The 18,447-nt window shown below is 34.5% G+C and overlaps 1 protein-coding gene across 10 annotated transcripts in view; it reads left to right on the forward strand.

Annotated features, from left to right (window-relative positions):
• METTL25 (methyltransferase like 25) overlaps positions 1–18,447 on the forward strand; it is a 156,969-nt gene that overhangs the window by 80,764 nt on the left and 57,758 nt on the right. For 8 of the 10 annotated variants that reach the window (XR_006709505.1, XR_006709506.1, XR_006709504.1 and 5 more), the window contains exons 7-8: positions 3,660–3,689; positions 7,402–7,475. Coding sequence is in view for 4 of the 10 variants with exons in the window: in XM_045466615.1 (XP_045322571.1) it covers positions 3,660–3,689; positions 7,402–7,475 (104 nt within the window). In the remaining 6 variants the exon portion in view is untranslated. Of the gene's footprint in view, positions 1–3,659; positions 3,690–7,401; positions 7,476–9,411; positions 9,832–14,445; positions 14,789–18,447 lie in introns of those variants that run through there. The other 2 variants (XM_045466618.1, XM_045466617.1) reach the window with 2 other exon arrangements.

Genomic DNA, 18,447 nt, shown 5'->3' on the forward strand with positions numbered 1-18,447 from the left:
GTTATACTTTTTTACATATAATTTTTTATATATAATTACTTTAATTACCATATAAAATGTACCAGCTACCAAGTGTTAAACACCGAATTAGTTCAGTGCTTTATTCACAGTTCTGTGGTATGTTTGTATGTGTTTATAGTAGATCATTTGGTCTACTAATTTTTTTTTTTTAATGTTTATTCTTGAGAGAGAGTGAGACAGAGTATGAGTGGGGGAGGGGCAGACAGAGAGGGAGACACAGAATCCAAAGCAGGCTCCAGGCTCTGAGCTGTCAGCACAGACCCCAATGCGGGGCTCCAACCCACAAACCGCGAGGCCATGACCTGAGCTGAAGTCAGACGCTTAACCGACTGAGCCACCCAGGCACCCCTCCTAATTTTTTATAGAAAGGGAAAGATATTAATAAGGTACCTGGAAGTAACTATCTAATTAAATAAAGCCTTTAATGTGCCTTATTTGGCTTGTGTCCTTACACCTAGAACACTTTAACCTGTGGTATTCTCTGTTCATGGTGTTATGTTAGTTTATAAAGAATAGGTGCATGTTAAAACATCTAAGTTATTTTTTGTCATTAGAAATTTCAAATATAGTTGATTAAATAATGTGTTTGGTGTCCAACCCCAAGATAAATTAATTATTCTATGACCATTATTTCTCTGCCAGTTTATACAGCAATATAAAAAATAGCACACCAGTGTTCTAGGTCACAGATCCTAGTATTATCATAGAAATCTATTTATGCTCAAATAATAATTTTTAAAGTCCTCTTAAAATGCTTTTCTTGGAAATTATCTTGTTCTTTCACTATATCTGCTAGTAATGTTTATTCGGGGTCATGTTATAGTGACTAGTAATTCTTGAAATGACTTAGTTCTCAGAATGCAGCAGCCAGGATTATACCCTTCAGGCAAGAAATTAGGGAATCTGACTAACCTAAGAAAAAAGACCTAATGATGCTGGCATCAGGGATTTTACAATAAAGCAGGACACATGTCACCTTTATGATAAAGCCCACAAGTAACAGTCCTCACTCATAAGCACAGTACTTCTAATCACATTTACAATACCCCCATTTTAATTCTCAACAGACAGCCAAGGATCACTAGATGTATAAGGAAAATCTAACATGAAAGAACAGAGATCAGAAAAACTGAAGAAAAGCAACTTGGAGGAAATGGAGACTATAGAAAATAAAATAATATAAAATAACTATTAATATCCCTTACAGAGATAAAAGAATATATGGTACCCACAAAACAAAAATGTTTGCTATAAAAATAAACATTCAAAGAAACATAAAGAAGAGGTTTTGAAAAATAAATTTTAGAATATTTAATGTATAGACCACACTGCACTTAATAACTTTCTCTGCCCAATGTGAGCTTCCTATGGAATGCCCCTCTCCTTGGCTCCATTGCAGTCCCTGACTACCTTGGCTTCTTTTTTGGATGCTAAGGAACATTTTTTTGATGTATTTTTTGTTAATTGCATTTTACTCCATAACTGACCTTTTCCACAAATAATCAAAGTTACAGGGGTTAAAAAAAAAAAAAGAGATCGAGAAAGGAGAACTTTCTGGTGATGCTTTGAAAAATTGTTAAGGGTACTAACCAGAGATAAATTTTAATTAGATTAGCACAATCATGTCAGCATACTTTAAGCCTGATAAAACTGCAAAATATTTTCGATTAACACTTGGTATATATTTTCTTCATTATCTTTATTTATTGGCCAAGAAAAATACTAATGTTTGCAAGAAACTTCTTATCACCTACCTGGTTATCTTTTATTATGTAACCAAAATTTATCATTTGTATTTCTAAAGTCCGTCATCAGCAACACATACTAAAAGTAGTCTTGGTATTGACTACTTTTAACTAGTTATTCTTATCTAAAAGTAGACACTTTTATCAACACCAAACAATTTATTATTAAAAACCCATGTTTCTTTATTCAGTTCAGCCTGTTAGCCAAAGCTGTAACACAAAAATCTAATCTGAAATGAGCACAGACAGTACTGTAAAAGAAAATCAATGTTTTCTTCAATAATAAACTTATTCTGGGCCTGTTGCTATTTAATTTAATATGAAAATTATATAATAATTTGCTCCTGTATTCCTAAAACTCTGGCTCTAGATGTTAGGTGAAGGTATCGTTCAAGTCTTTGGAGAATTATAAATTTTTTCTTCAAATAATTTCTGCGAAGCAACTTCTTATATACAGTGAACTCATTTTCCCACTAAATCTTAATGGTATGAGGGCAGGTGAAGTTAAGGTTCAAAGAACAAGCTTTTACTTCCTGCTCACTTGCTAACTAGCTATACAACTATGGCAACTTATTTTACCTTGCCAGTGAACTTGTGCCTCTGCAAAAATTGTACTTACACAGGATAATCTGTAAATTGTCTTTCAGTTTTAAAAGTATGTGATTCAGCTATATCTAACAGTTATTATTAATGAAGAATAGCAACCTGAAGCAAACATGGGTATTCTAAAATTGAATAGGAAGTATATGTAGATCTATTATATTTTACTACTCTATTTTGAAATATTTTCTAATTAAAATTTAAAAAATAAAGGTAAATATTGAAATATTAATGTAATTCAGTTATAAAACTTCATAAATGTAGAAATGTATGTCTCTTAAAAATGGAAGTTTTAGAAGCCTTTATTCCATACTGAAACTATGATAAATCTTTCAGATGTATCTTTTATATATGTTGGGTTATGCATATTTACTGAAAATATGAGGAAATACTTTGTAAAATCATCTGGATCTTAAATAAATATAAATGTAAAACCAGCTATATAGAAAATTGTAGGGGCGCCTGGGTGGCTCAGTCGGTTAAGTATCCGACTTCGGCTCAGGTCATGATCTCGCAGTCTGTGGGTTCGAGCCCCGCATCAGGCTCTGTGCTGACAGCTCAGAGCCTGGAGCCTGTTTCAGATTCTGTGTCTCCCTCTTTCTCTGACTCTCCCCTGTTCATGCACTCTCTCTCTCTCTCTGTCTCAAAAATAAATAAATGTTAAAAAAAAAATTAAAAAAAAAAAGAAAATTGTAAAAATATGTATTCTTTCTCTTTTGGGCACTTGGTCATATGTGACTTTGATTTGAATTTGTAGACCAGGCCAACCAAAACTATACATACTATTCTAAACTAAATTTTCAGCTATAATTTGTTCAATAAAACCTTGTATAATAAAAGGCAACTATATGTTTATAAAAAATTAGAAGAGAATACACTTAGAAGTAGTATATAAACATGTTTATTATATACACACATATAATAATAGATTTGGATTTATTTGATTGTTTCAGCTAAACAGCTAAAAGTGAGCCAAGACCATGTTATTTTATTTCTTTCGTTTTCTTATTCTTTCTAAAATTCAAGGAGTATATACAATTGGGTGTGTATGTGTTTGTGTACATGACACACATCTATTATAAATCAACCCTAGAGTATACAACTATACTGGTTAACATTCCTCAATGATATTAACACTTGTAAATGTGTAAACTTACACATTATCACTTAATTAATCTTTTTAAATGTCACTTTTATAAGCCTTTATACAGTGTGTTTATAAGTCTTATAAGATAAGACTAAATATACCAGCAGTCTTTGTCTCACTTTTTTCTCCTTATTTTTTCTCTAAAGGCATTGGAACGGGTTGCGGTTGGCCAAGGGGTAAGTACGAGTATTTACTCTAATACAGCAGATGGACAGGATAGTTTTCTTAAAGTACTCTTCTTACTTGACCTGCTGATGAACTTAAAACCTGAGTCTTCTTGTCACCTCTTCATATTCAAATTTGTACATTTTCTAGAAGTTTCTCTTTAAAAGAGAAGTGAACTTCCAGAAAAAGGAACTAGAACTTTTAAGAAAATGTCCACATTATATTCTTGTACTAATGTGTCATTTCTTCATAATACACTAAACAGTCTATGAATATTTCCAAAGACTGCTATTGCTGACTATCAGGCTCTTATGGGCTTAGTTGGAGCAAAGATAAACACGGTATAGCATTCAATTTATTTTTTAACTACAGTCCAAAACACAGACCTGCATTGCTTTTTTTTTTGTTTGTTTTTTTGTTTTTTGTTTTTTAACTTTTTTCCTCATTAACTTGATTGGTCATTAGTTGAAATAGCCAAATGGACTTGCACATATAAACAGAAGTTAAATATATCCCCCAAAATATCCATAAAATTGACTTATTCTCTATTTTATGATTGATGAAACATATTAGGAATTTCTAAAAGTTTTTTTAGCTGTTCTTTTTAAGCTTTTCACAGGATTTTTTCTTGTTGGACCTAAATGTTAGAAATCTCTTTTTGCTTCTTTTCAAGGAACATTAATATGTCAATTTGAATTTTTTTAAATAATTATAATTTAAAATGATAATAGCAACAAATATATACTGAGTACTTACTCTGGCCCAGGCTCAATGCTAAGAACTTTTTTTCTTAAATATATTTGTTGTTCCTATCTAAAACTTGATAAAAGTTGATTTTTTTAAAGGCATTAGGGCATATTGTTGAGGTATGTGGGCTTTCGTCTCAAACTGCTGGTTTGCAGTTGTACTGCTTATGAGCCTAGTGGTTCCCTAGGATCTGGAAGAGAAAAGAGCCTTCATCATAATGTCCCTGTGCATTTTTGTGGTGTTTTTCAGTTTCCCAAGTGCTTATTCATGTTTACAGTCAATCTTATAAGTTGGGTATTATCCCAAACTTACATGAGAACATGATACACAGCAGAAGTTTAATAGCGCATTCTACCTCCCTTAATTAATTGCAGAGTACTGACTTCCAGCTTAGTGTCGTCTCCACTAGACCTGTAAAATGCGTGCCTAAGATATATACTTTAAGCGTGTGCTTTTTGCTCCCTCCGATTTAAGATGCATTAAAGTGTTAGGTTGATTTATCATTTGTGAAGGAGAGAAAGTAAACTCTGAGCCACATCCAGTTTATTCTTGGAATTGTCAGACACAGGGTGCTGGGGAGATGTTGACTCCCTTCCCACATGCCTCCATCTGTATTTACCAGGATGGATAGACCCAGTTATCCCAGGAATGCACGTTTGAAGGCACTTCATAACTCTCTTCCCTTTCTCTTAGCGAACAGCTGTAAGGCTCTTATTTATTCAGGATAACTAAGGAATGATGACTTATTCTATCCTGTTTTTATTTCTCTGTGCATTGCATTTCTGTATGATCTCTTGTTTAAATGCATTTCTTGGGGTTTTTTTTTTTGTCATCTTTAACCAGTTTTTAATAACAATGTAAATATACATTCTTTTCTAAATTACCTTGATACCGTTTATATAATTTTTCTCAAAGGCATAGGTATGGAAAGCTTTATTTTTAAGATTTTTTTTTCCTGACTGAAGTATTGAATAAAAACTAATGACACCATCCCTGCCCAAGTGTCCAAGAGGCCATATAGCATCATGGCTTTATATGTGGACATCAGAGCTAGGCTTCTTAAGTTCAAATACCAGCTCAACTATTTTTGGAAGTTTCATAGAAAATTCATGTAAAATTAAAGTTCCTGTTTATTGTATAGCTAACTAAATAAAAAGTTAAGAACTTTATAAACCATTTATAATACTAATATTTTACTTCATGTAATAATATATTTCTAAAAATGCCTTAAATGTCAATAGAACAATAGGTGTCAACATATGAAAGAGGATTTCAGCATTTTTGTGAGAAAACTGAAGGGATATGGGAAGAAGGAAGGGATGGATGATAGAGATTTTTGGTACTACAAAAAGAATTACTCAAGATGAAAAAAATGCCAAATGAAAAATATGTGCAGAGATGGAAAATTTTGGATGATATGTTTTGGAGCAGTCTTCTAGAAAGAAAGTTTACAAATCAGAGTTTGTCTTACGTCAAGGCGTTGCATTTAGAAAGAGATTTTATTTAAGAAGTATACCTTTTGAAGCTTACAAATTTATGAGTATTCAAGTATGTCTGCTTTCAGTGCATTATTTTAGGAGCTGAACTGGGGACTTTGGTATTCCTAACACCATTTCCGACTAGAATCACCCTCCCCACTATCCCCACCATCTTGGAAGGATATAACACGTGCCCTTTCCAAGTGCTCTGTCAAAATCCTGCAAGTCAGACATTCTCCAGTGATTTAAGAAGTCAGTGCCATTAGGTGAAGATGCAAGAAATGATGGTTCACCCTCAGCTCCCAACTTGTGTTTTTTTGTAGCCTCAGCGCCTGGGGCCCACAGTGTAGGAACTTGAGGTCAGATGGGGAGAGGAGCAGTAGAGTAAGTTTTCTATCTGAGCACACAGGCAAAATTGTATTTTATGCTAGACTCCGTCTGAATCCAAACATATTCTAGTTGAAAACAGATGAAAATAACAATGTTGTGCTCTGAAGGAAAAGCGAAAGAAGTTTGACTCAGGGAATTTGTACAGTGTACTGAACTCTGTCTTTAAAACTACCAGTCATTGCACAGTTTGGGGTTTTCACCTTATTAGCCTTCTCAGGACCATTCAATATTGTTGGCCTCCCTCCACTCTGGCTCATTTTTCTCCCCCCCCCCTTTTTTTTTTCGTTAGAAACTTTGCATGGAAGCAGGACTGTTGCTGATATTATTTTGTATTGGATTTATTTACACTGTCATTAAGAGTTCTGTGGGGATGTGGATAGAGTTTGGGCGACTTTTGTAGTTTCTTAGTTTAAGTGCCCCTTCCCTTGTTTCAGTGAAGTGTTTTCTTTTATACTTTTTCAAAACTATCATGCTTCCCTGAGGCCCTTCTCTTCATCCCTATCTTCTTTGCTTTGGAAAACCTTCATGGATACCTAATCCTATATCCTTCCTGAGGGACAAAAAGACATGCCCTTTTCAATTCTACAGTAGCCAATGCTATGATCTTTTAGACCTCAGACATACTTTTAGCGTGTCCTTACTTACAATAGTGTCTTCTCTTTCTGGGTGTGAATCCTAGGTGATATGATCTCTGTTCCACCACCATTAGGACAAATCCATGTTCACTTCTCTTTTGCATGTATTCTACCTACTGCTCTCTTTTTGGCTCCAGAGCTGATCTTGCTGGTCATGAAAGTTTATCTCTACATTTTTAACTGAACGCACTGCATTTGGGACATTAGCTCATTTTTGTTTGATTGTGCTGTTTCCTCCCCCATTCACTACCATTTCTTTTATAGTTTCTTCTATTTTCATGCAGAATTGCTTCCTCAGTATTAGCCTCAGGGTAACAATTTAACTTAGAATGGAAAAATTATAAAAGTTTCCTCTATGTTTTGCAATAAAGTCAGATTTCTAACATTCACTTATGTTCCTGACTCTCTAGTATTGATTCGATTTATGTTTTTTATTTGTTTCTTGTGCTTATATTTATCTACATTTTTTTCAGCTGCCTACTGAATCACTCTTCTATCGAGCTGTCCTTCAGGATATTATTAAAGAATGTTATGGCATCACCAAATGGTAGGAGGATTTTATTTTAATAAGGATAACTCTGTTGTCTTATAAATGAAGTGATTTTTAGCCTAGGTGAATTTATTCAACATCACTATTTTTTTAAAAGAAGCTTTGAATTTGAGCATAATGTCAGTAGTAACAAAGAAGTATGCAGCAACTGTATCTTAGATTAATCATTATTAAAGTGGGGACTCTAATGTTTCCTTTTTGTCCTGAAGCATTGTGTAATGATAAAATAGTCTGTGTCAATTATAATTTAAAATTTTAGAAGTAATGAAATGTTATATATAAGTAATTCAGTGAATATAATGTTATCATATAGCAAGGGTTACATTTAAAATGTTTCACAACCAGTACAGCCTAAACACTTAACTAATGAGAACAGAAATTGATCATAAATAATTGTGGCCCATGTACTACTGGTAAATAATAGCCCTGCACATGTTTTGTTTGCTGTTGTTTTTTCCAAATAATGCATTGCTTATACAGAGAGGCAGGAATGGGAGAATTTTTCCATAATATTGGTTCAGTAACTGCTGTACTCAAGCATACATTTGCAAGTCTGGCAAATTTCATGAATATCTTCTTGCTAATTACAATTTTAGGATTCTGATAGCCATTTGGTTGTAATAGGATTATTCTTCAGATTAAAATAGGACAGTTTTAAAGTTCTCAAAAATGAATCCACACTTAACAGAGATAGAAACTATTTTTAGATTAGTTATTATTTCTCTGTAAGAAATAAAATAACCTATTTTTTTACTGATAGAAATTATGACATATAAATATCTACTATACCATTGGCTTAAACTATCATTTCTGTGTAACTAACTCCCAAATCTTATTACAGACTCCATGTTATTTTCCATATATTTACCAATCTTTAAAATTGTCTACAAATGAATTTCTCATGCTTTCCTGAAAACTAGCTCCCTCTCTTGAGTTCATCACAAGATACTGATTTTGTTGGAAAAAAATCACAAAATTTTGCAAATTTATATCCACTCAGATATTGATTTCCTGCTTCTTTTGAGACCTCAAATCTCTTTATAAATTTTTTTATCTCTCCCAATGACAACTTAAAATTGTCTCCACTTTTTTATGAATCTTTCTTCTTTCTTAAAAATTACACTGTCCAGCCCTCCACATTCCTGCTTCTTTTACTACTCAGAAGATAGATGGTATTTATTATAAACGCTTTCATTCCAAAGCCTGATTGGCCATTCAGCCACATTTGACAATGTTGATAATTGGGTTTTTTTCTCCAGACTCTCTTCCTCCTTATCTTCCCTTAAGTTACATTCTGAGGCTTTTTTCCCCCCTACTTGGCATTGTCACCTATTAAAGGGTTTTTCCTCTTAACTCACCTCCTACATATATCTTCATTCGCTAATATTTTTATACTCAGCTCCTGTCTCTTAATATATCCTCTTTCTCTTAGGAATTACCTTCACAACTAATATCTTTTTTTTATTTAAAAAAAATTTTTAACGTTTATTTATTATTGAGAGACAGAGTATGAGCATGGGAGGGGCAGAGAGAGAGAGACACAGAATCCAAAGCAGGCTCCAGGCTCTGAGCTGTCAGCACAGAGCCCCACGCAGGGCTTGAACTCACAAACTGTGAGATCATGACCTGAGCTGAATTCGGACACTCAACCGACTGAGCCACCCAGGTGCCCCCCTCACAACTAATATCTTGAATCAGGTATCCACTCTTACCTCTTTCACTTAAGTACCTTACAGATATATCAAATTCAGTCTATCCAAAAACCAAAGTCAACTTCCCCCTAATTCTAGTCAAGGAAGGTACAAATAAATGGAAAGATACCCTATGTTCATAGATTAGAAGAATTAATAGTGTTAAAATGTAAATACTACCAAAAGCCATCTAGATTCAGTGCAATCCCTATCAAGATCACAGTAGCTTTTTTTTTTTACAGTAGAAAAAACACTCCTAAAATTTATATGGACCACAGAAGAGTCAGAGTAGCCAAAGAATTCCTGCGAAGAACAAAGCAGGAGGGATCACACTTCCTGATATCAAGCTGTAGTCACCAAAACAGGATGGTACTGGCATAAACACAGAGAGACCAATGTAACAGAATTGAAAGCCCAGAAATAAACTGAAGCATATACAGTTGACCAATATTTGGCAAAGGAGCCAAGAATACCCAATGGAGAAAAGATAGTCTCTTTAATAAATGGCGCTGGTATAATTGGATATTCACATGTAAAAGAATGAAACTGGATCCATATCTTATATCACTCACAAAAATTAACTCAAAATGGGTTAAAGATTTTAATGTAAAATCTGAAGCCATGAAAGTCCTGGAATAAAACATAAGAATAAAGTTCCTTGATATGGGTCTTGGTAATGACTTTTTGGGTATGACACCTAAAGTACAAACAACAAAATAAAAATATGCAAATGGGATTACATCAAACTTAAAAGCTTCCATACAGCAAAAGAAATCATCTACACACAAGAAAAAAACAGACAACTTACAGAATGGGAAAATATATTTGCAAACCATATATCTGATAAGAGGTCACTGTCCAAAATATATAAAGAACTCCTACAACTTGATAACAACAAAAAAATTTAAAAAATGGTCAAAGGGCCTGAATAGACAAAAGGCCAACCAACAAGTACATGTACGAATACACGTCACTAGTCATTAGGGAAATGCAAATTAAAACCACACTGAGATTACTTTCACACCTGTTAGAATGGTCATCATCAAAAAGACTAAGAGATAACATGTTGGCATGGATATGGAGAAAAGGGAACCCATGTGCATTGTTGGTGGAATTATAAATTGGTACAACTACTGTGGAAAACTGAGTAAAGGATCCTCAAAAAATCAAAACTAGAACTACCAGATGATCCAGTAATTTCACTTTTGGTAATATATCTGAAGGAAATGAATATATTAAATCAAGAAGATATCTGTAGCCCCATCGTTCGTAGCATTAGCCAAGATATAGAAACATGTCCTTCATTGGATGAAGGGATAATGGAACGTTATTCAGCCATTAAAAAATGAGGAAATCCTATCATTTGCAACAACATAGGCGGACCTTGAAGGCATTATGCTAAGTGAAATAAGTCAGACAGAGAATGACAAATACTGTATGATCTCACTTATATGTGAAATCTCAAAAACAACACCAAAATAAGAAACACCAAACTCATAGAAAGAGATGAGACCTGTGATTACCAGGGGCAGAGGGTTGGGAGATGGGTAATTGGAGGAAAGTGAGAAAAGGTACAAAGTTTTAGCTATAAGATAAATAGGTACTCTAAGGATGTAATGTACAACACAACGACTATAACACTGCTATGCAATATATAGAAGTTGTTGAGAGTAAATCCTAAGAGTTCTCATCTTAAGGGGATTTTTTTTTCCTTTTTTTTTTCCTTTTTTTAAATGTATCTATATGAAAAAATGGTCGTGTTAGCTAAACCTATTGTGATAATTATATCATAATATATGTAAATCAAGCCATCATGCTATACACCTTAAACTTGTATGCCAATTATTTGCAGTAAAACTAGAAAAAAAAAAAGATAAGTTATGTGTTTATGTGGGGACTTGAATGTCACTATGTCTCATGAAATTAGTTTATTCATACTTGAAGTGAATCCTATCCTAAGAGACTTGGAAAAGACACAGGCATCTTTTGTTGATGTCAGATTTAAAGGTTAAAGTATTCTTGTTGATGCAAAAAATAAAAACAAAAATAAAAACAAAGATGGAGAAGAAGAACAAGAGCAAGAACTACTACAGGGCAAATACCTAAGAGAAGATGGGAATCAAGAGGCATAAGCCCTGTGTCTTCTAGGGGATGCATTTCACCAGAAGCATTTGTATAGAATAGGCAGCTGTCTGACAGTTAACAAAGTAGACAGAGAGGGTGAGCACAGCTTTCAATAAAGTAACAGTTCTAGTGAGACTAGAGTTAAAGTTCATGGCCTGCCCTAGGAGGATGACTCCATAGGCCAGGCACACCACTCTTACCTTGAGTTAGATCCACTCTATGAGTGAGGGTAAACCATAAATGAAACAGTCCTAAAATGGCCTAAAGCCCCACTTAGAATTATCTGAAACTGTGATTAAAGTATTTCAGAGTATTTTTCTAGCTGCCTACTATTGGCAAATCCTCTCTGGACAAAAATAATATATATGCAGGCTCAAACTATCACTAAAGTTTGCTGTATATAGTATCTGGCAAGCAACCCCAAATAACCAGCCATATGATGAAATAGGACAACATGACCAAAAACCAAGGTAAATCAACCACATGCAACAGAAATGGACTCATTGGAATTTAGAGAAAAGCTTAAAATAACAACTTGAGAAGCTTCTACTTTGGGAAAATGGAGCGGTTGTACTTTTTTTATATTTTTCTTGGTAATCACAATTAAAAATCTAGAACTATCTATAAAATATAAGAAGACTCAGAAAGAATCTTAGAAAGAAGAAGACAAACTAGCTCAAGATCTCAGGACCCAAGGAGCAACATGGTGGAAGTTCCCTGGGTTATCTTTTTGCCTTAAAAACCTTGTATTGGAGCTGAAGTAAACTGCAATCCAGAAATGCCAGTAGGCACATACAAAAAAAAAATACATACCTGGACCAGGAAAGAGGAAGGCATAGGAAAACCTTCAGACAAACCTCCCATACTACAGCCAGAAACCACATAAAAAATTGTGATCCCACTCTCAGCAAAGACCCATTGGAGAGCCCAGACTTTCATCCTTGCCAAGCTGTAATAAGGTTCCTGAACACTCCTTGTGGAATGGTGTCAGAGAGGCCAAGTAGGAAACTAGGATTTCCTTCCCACCAGGAGGTAACAAGCACCCCACCACTACAGCCACAGTGTCAGAGACCATGTGGGAATTTGGACTTCCTGCCCACCCAGCAGTAAAATGGTTTTACACTCTCTCCCCACCAGTATGGCATCAGAGAAGGCCTAGTAGAGTCAGGATTTAAACCGTTGCCCAGCAGTTACAAGGCCACCCCTACCACAGTATCAGTGGAGAAGATGTGGGAAGCTGGAAGTTCTAGCACTAACAAAGTATCAACAGAGGCTAGTTTATCTTCACACAAAACTTGTAAATGAATGTTTATGGCAGCTTTATTCATAACATCCCAAACTGAAAACAACCCAGATGTCCTTCAACAGGTAAACAAACTGCTAATCCATGTCATGGAATACTACCCAGCAATAAAAAGGAATGAGCTATTGATATAACAACCTGGATGAAAACTACAGAAAATTATACTGAATAGAAAAAAGCCAGTCTCAAAAGGTTATATACTGTGTGGTTCCATTTATATAACATTCTTGAAGTGATAAAATCATAGAAATTGGGAACAGATTAGTAGTTTCTGGGGGAGAAAGAATGAGATGGCAGGGAATTGGGTGTAGCTATAAAACAGCAACATGAGTAATCCTTATGTAACTTCATTGCATCAATGTCAGTATCTTGGTTGTGATACTGTACTATCATTTTGCAAGATCCCATTATGAGACATTTCAGGAAACTAGACAAAGGGAATAACAATCTTTCTGAATTCTTTCCGACAACTGCATGTGAACCTACAATTATCTTAAAATAAAAAAAATCTATACTTAATATGTACATATAAATAAAAATATTTTGTCAGAGAACCAAAGCATACAAAAAATAACCTAAGTGAAAATTCTGTAACTGAAAAAATAAAATAACTGAAATTAAGAAATCAGTGGGTGGTATTAATAGCATTGTAGACACAGCTGAGGAAATAATTAGTGAACTGGAAGACACATCAGAAGAAAATATCCACAGTGAAGCACAAGGAAACAAAGATGGAGAATACAAAAGATGGACTAAGAGCCATAGAGAATGCAGTGAGTAGGTTTCACAAACATATTAGTTGCAGTTTGAGAAAAAAGGAGAGAGAAAATAGGGGAGTAGCAATATTAAGAATTTTCCAACATTGGAAAAAAGACGTAAGTCCAAGAAACTTAAGATATACACAAACTCCTTGGAGAAGCAAAAAAGAAAATAAATTCTAGGTACACCATAGTAAAATTGATGAAAACAAAGGCAAAGAAAACATAAGCAGCCAGAGGTGGGAAAGAGGAGGAAGATAAGAGATATCTTTGGAGATATCTCCAAAGGAGCCAAAATGAAACTGACAGGTAAATTCTTAGCATAAATAGAAGCTAGAGGTTAATGATATCTTCAAAGTACTGAAAGAAAATAGGCTACAATGTACAGTATTCAAAAATGAAGGTGAAATAAAGACTTTTTCAGACAAAAAAAAAAAAAAAAAAAAAAAAACAGAGCAAATATGCTACCAGCAGATAGCACTGAAGAATTAAGCCAGAAGCAAAATGATCCCAGATTAAGTTTGAAGATACAGGAGGAAATAAAAAGTAATAGAAATGGCAAATAACATGTGAAAAAATCCTCTACATCATATGTCATCAGAGAAATGCAATTAAACAGCAAGCTATCACTACACACCTGTTAGAAAATCAAAATCTAGAACATTGACAACACCAAATGTTAGCAAGGATGTGGAGCAATAAGAACTTGCATTTCATTGCTGGTGGAATGCAAAATGAGACAGCCAATTTGGAAGACAGTTTGGTAGTTTCTAACAAAACTAAACATACTCTTACCATATGATCCAGCAGTCATACTTTGCTATATTGTTTTGATCATCAGAGAGAAGAGGGGGAGTCATTAGGTAGTGCTAGGACAGTAGTTACTTATACAGTTGTACAATGTATTAGTTTCCTTTGATGCTGTAACATATCCCTACAAACTTCATGGCTTAACACCACATAAATTTATTATCTAGTCCCCTGGAGGTCAGAGGTCCAAAATGGGTTTCACTGGGCTACAGTCAGGTATTTTCAGGGCTGTGTTTTTTCTGGGGGCTCCAAGTGATAATCCATTTCTTTATCTTTGACAGCTTCTGGAGGGAACCTGCATCCTTTGGCTCATGACTCCTTCCTCAGTCTTCAAAGCCAGCAGCATAGCATCTTTAAATCTTTCTGTAATTTTGACTTCCTTTCTGCCTTCCTCTTCCTCTTTAAAGGATCCTTGAAATTACCTTGAGCCCTCTGGATAATCCAGGATTCTCTCCTTATTTTAAAGTCAGCAGATTAGAACATTTAATTATATCTGCAACCTTAATTTCTTTTTTCCATGTAACATAATGTATGTATAGGTTTTGGGGATTAGAATATGGACATCTTTGGTGGACCATTCTTCTGACTACTACACAAAAAAATAAAAATCTGAACCCCTGCTTTACAACAAACACAAAAATCAATTCAGAGTGGATTAAAACCTTAACTATGAAAGTCAGTACTATAATACTTTCAGAAAATAGTATTGAAGAATATCTTTCTGACATTGAGGGAGGGGGTGTCTCAAACTAAATATGAACCTGCAAATCTTACGATAAAAGATTGAAAATTCAATTACGTTAATATTAAGAACTGTTTTCAGAAGAGTGGAAGTGTCCACTGTTAGAAACTAATTGGAAGCCCTGTAACTGAAAAAAGACTAGTAGCCAAAATACGTGAAGAATTCCTACAAATTTGTGGAAAAATGAACCTATGATAAAGAAAAATAGTGAAAAGACTTGATTACTCAGTTCACAAAGATGACACTCAGCTGGCTAATGAACATTGGGTAAGGTGCTCAATCTTAATTAGTAACCAAGATCATGTAAAATGAAACCACAATAGGATATTATCTTTATAACCATGTGATATTGTGATTTGTAGCAAGAAATATACATTTGGTCTTCATCCCTGTTCCTGGCACAGAACTCCTCAAACCCTTATAAATTCTTAAGTGATACGGGCTCTTAGAGCATCTTTTGATCTAATGAAGTAATTCTGGGTAAGCTCCTGGATGGCTCCTGGCTTGGGGCTGGTCACCAGAAAGAACAAACCATGATTAGAAGTTTGAGGCCTCCGCCCCTTCTTCAGAAAGGAAAAGGGGGCTGGAAATTGAATTAATAATTGACCATGCCTATGTGATGAAACCTCCACAAGAATCCCAGTAGTATGGCACATGGAGAGCTTTTAGATTGGTAAACACAATGCCCCCCTACCAGGAAAGTGACACACTCCATCTCCACCGGAACAGAAGTTCTTATGCTTGGAACCCTCCCAGATCTTGTCCTATGCACCTCTTCATCTGGCTGTCCATCTGTATTCTTTATCTTATCCTTTAATAAACTGGGAAATGTGTTTCCTTGAGTTCTGTGAACTGTTCTACCAAATAACTAAATGTAAAGGGGAGGGGAAGGTCAGTTTTTTGTCAGGTTGGACAGACTGTGTGTAACCTGGGGAACTAGTCCTTGCAGTTGGCATCTGAAGTGGGAAGGCAATCCCCTTACCTTGTGGGATCAGTGCTGTCTCTAGGTAGACAGTACCAGAGTTGAGCTGATTTGTAGAATACCCAGCTGGTGTCACAGAATTGCTGGGTGTGGGGAAACGCCACACGTCTGGTGTCAGAAGTGTTGTGAGTATGCTAGTAGTCAGAAGTGTGAGAGGAAAGAAGAAACACAGAAGGAGGATTGAGGTTTTTCCCATTCAAACCATTAAGTAGGCAGAAATTTAGAAGATTGCTAATAACAAATGATCACAAAAATGCAGAGCAACTAGAACCATCCATTGCTGGTGAGAGAAAAAAAAATTAGTTTATTCCTTTGGAAAACAAGTTAGCGTTGCCTAATAAGGTTGAAAATGCCTAGTTGCCTAGTTAGTTTTACCTACAAAACTTGAGAATACTTTGTCTCAGCAGTTCCATGCCTATGTATATATCCTAGAAGCTCTTCCACATGTATTCCCAGAGACTTATACAAGAATAATCCATAGCAGCAATGTTTATAAGAGCCCAAATCTAGGAACTATAGTTCATTAATAAAAAAAATGGATAAATTGTAGTAGAATAATACTATGCCAAAGTAAAAATACATGAATAACAACTGCATGCATCAGTGTAGACAAATTTTGTTCATATAAAAGTCACAGGAAAAACTTCAAGATGGTTCCATTTATACAATTTGAACAAGCACAACTGTATAACTATTTAGGAGTATAAATATATGGCAGACAATTAAGAAAAATGTAAGAATGGTAAATACAAGCAAGATTCAGTATTTTAGTTTCCTATGGGGGGAGGCATTTGACTATATACAGCATGGTGGCTATAGTTAATAATATTGTATTGCATACTTGAAAGTTGCTAAGAGTAAATCTTAAAAGTTCTCATCACCAGAAAAAACTATGGTTTTTGTAACTATGTATGGTGCATGTTAACTGGACGTGTGATCATTTCACAGTGTATACAAAACTCACATTATTATGTTGTATACCTGAAGCTAATATAATGTTATATATCAATTATACCTCAAGTTTTTTTTTTAAAGTGTGAACACTAAAGGCAGAAAATAAGATTACCTAATTACATCTTTCTAATTTTGCTTAATTTGTTTTCTTTGTTAGCTAAAGTAGTTTTCAAGTGATATACTCTTAGAATATCTGAAACATTATTTTAAAAGTTTAATTGTTTATAGCCTAAAGTTAGAACTGAACTGTTTCATGGACTTAAATATAGCATTTTTACTCTGTTAATTTTAATTGTGATTGAGCATTTAACATTTATCTTCAAATTCAATAATTTATAGAAAACTCTTCATTTTATAATAAGTCCTTATCTGGAAACTTTCTAAGAGGAATAAAATACCAAAGGAGTTTCATGATGTAAAAATCTCTTCAAACACTTGGAAAGAGAGCAGGGAAATATATACACTTTACTCAGTTATTATTTCATGATCAATATGGTATCAGCTATATAATAAATATTGTAATTTTTGATACCTATGATTGTTGTATTACCTAGTTTAATTTTTATTTTTGTTTTGCTATAATCAAATAAAAAAGTTATAAACCAGATCATGAAAACCGGCTCACAAAATTAAAACTAATTACTTAATCCATTATGTGTGGCCAAATTGAAGTTAGGAAGTCTGTATCTTTTAAATTTAAGAGTAGTTTGAAGATTTTCAGAGTTCCCTTAACCAGTCTCCATTTTCAGCAAAATGTGAATCTCAAGTATTTCAGTATGTATTAGCATAAAAAAGGCACAAAATAATTAATTTTGGAAGTATTTTGTAGTGATAGAGAAACTGGATTTTGTCACTTTCTGTCCTGCATGTGCTTGTTTTCACTTATTTGGTATACATCTACTTCACATTTTCCTAAAATTTCCTACACTAATTTTGCTTCTTTGGGGAGTGCTACATGTAAACCATGTTCTTACAATTGTATTTTTGGAAAAGCATGTGGGTGGTGTTGGATTCACTTGAGTAGAATTCTAATTAGATCTACTGCATTCACTTTTATTAAAAGAAAGAATACTAATTCCTTTTTAGCATGCTGACCATGCTTTATTCTGACAGAGGGCCCCCTTTTAATTTGTTCTTCAAGTTCCATAATTTGTCTTTCAGAAACAGTCATGTCACTTTTCTAACTTCAGAATGTTTGATAATTCCTTTTCTTTGTACTCAAAAACTAAAATATCCTTATTATGGCATTCAAGGCCATTTCTGATCTATCACTAAGATCCTTTGCAGCCTAATCCATCACCCCATTTTCCCTCCTCTGTACTCCAAGAAGCTGTCCATGCAGAATGTCCTGGTACACTGGCTTATTCATCATTTCCCATGCAATTAATTTTATGCCTTGTATGCTTCCTTGGAGCTCCTCTATCTACGTGGAATATTCTCCTCATTTCTGCCACCCCTTCCTTCCACAACCTCTGGCAGGTGGAATCTAGGCATTCTTTAAAACCCAGGTTAGACAACCTCTCTGATACTTTTCTTTTCTCTTCCTCACCCTCTTCTCTTCTGCCATAGAACTTAATCTGTGACTTAACTGCTCTGATTGAACCT

The sequence above is a fragment of the Leopardus geoffroyi genome, chromosome B4, assembly GCF_018350155.1.
Source record: "Leopardus geoffroyi isolate Oge1 chromosome B4, O.geoffroyi_Oge1_pat1.0, whole genome shotgun sequence".
Lineage (NCBI taxonomy): Eukaryota > Metazoa > Chordata > Mammalia > Carnivora > Felidae > Leopardus > Leopardus geoffroyi.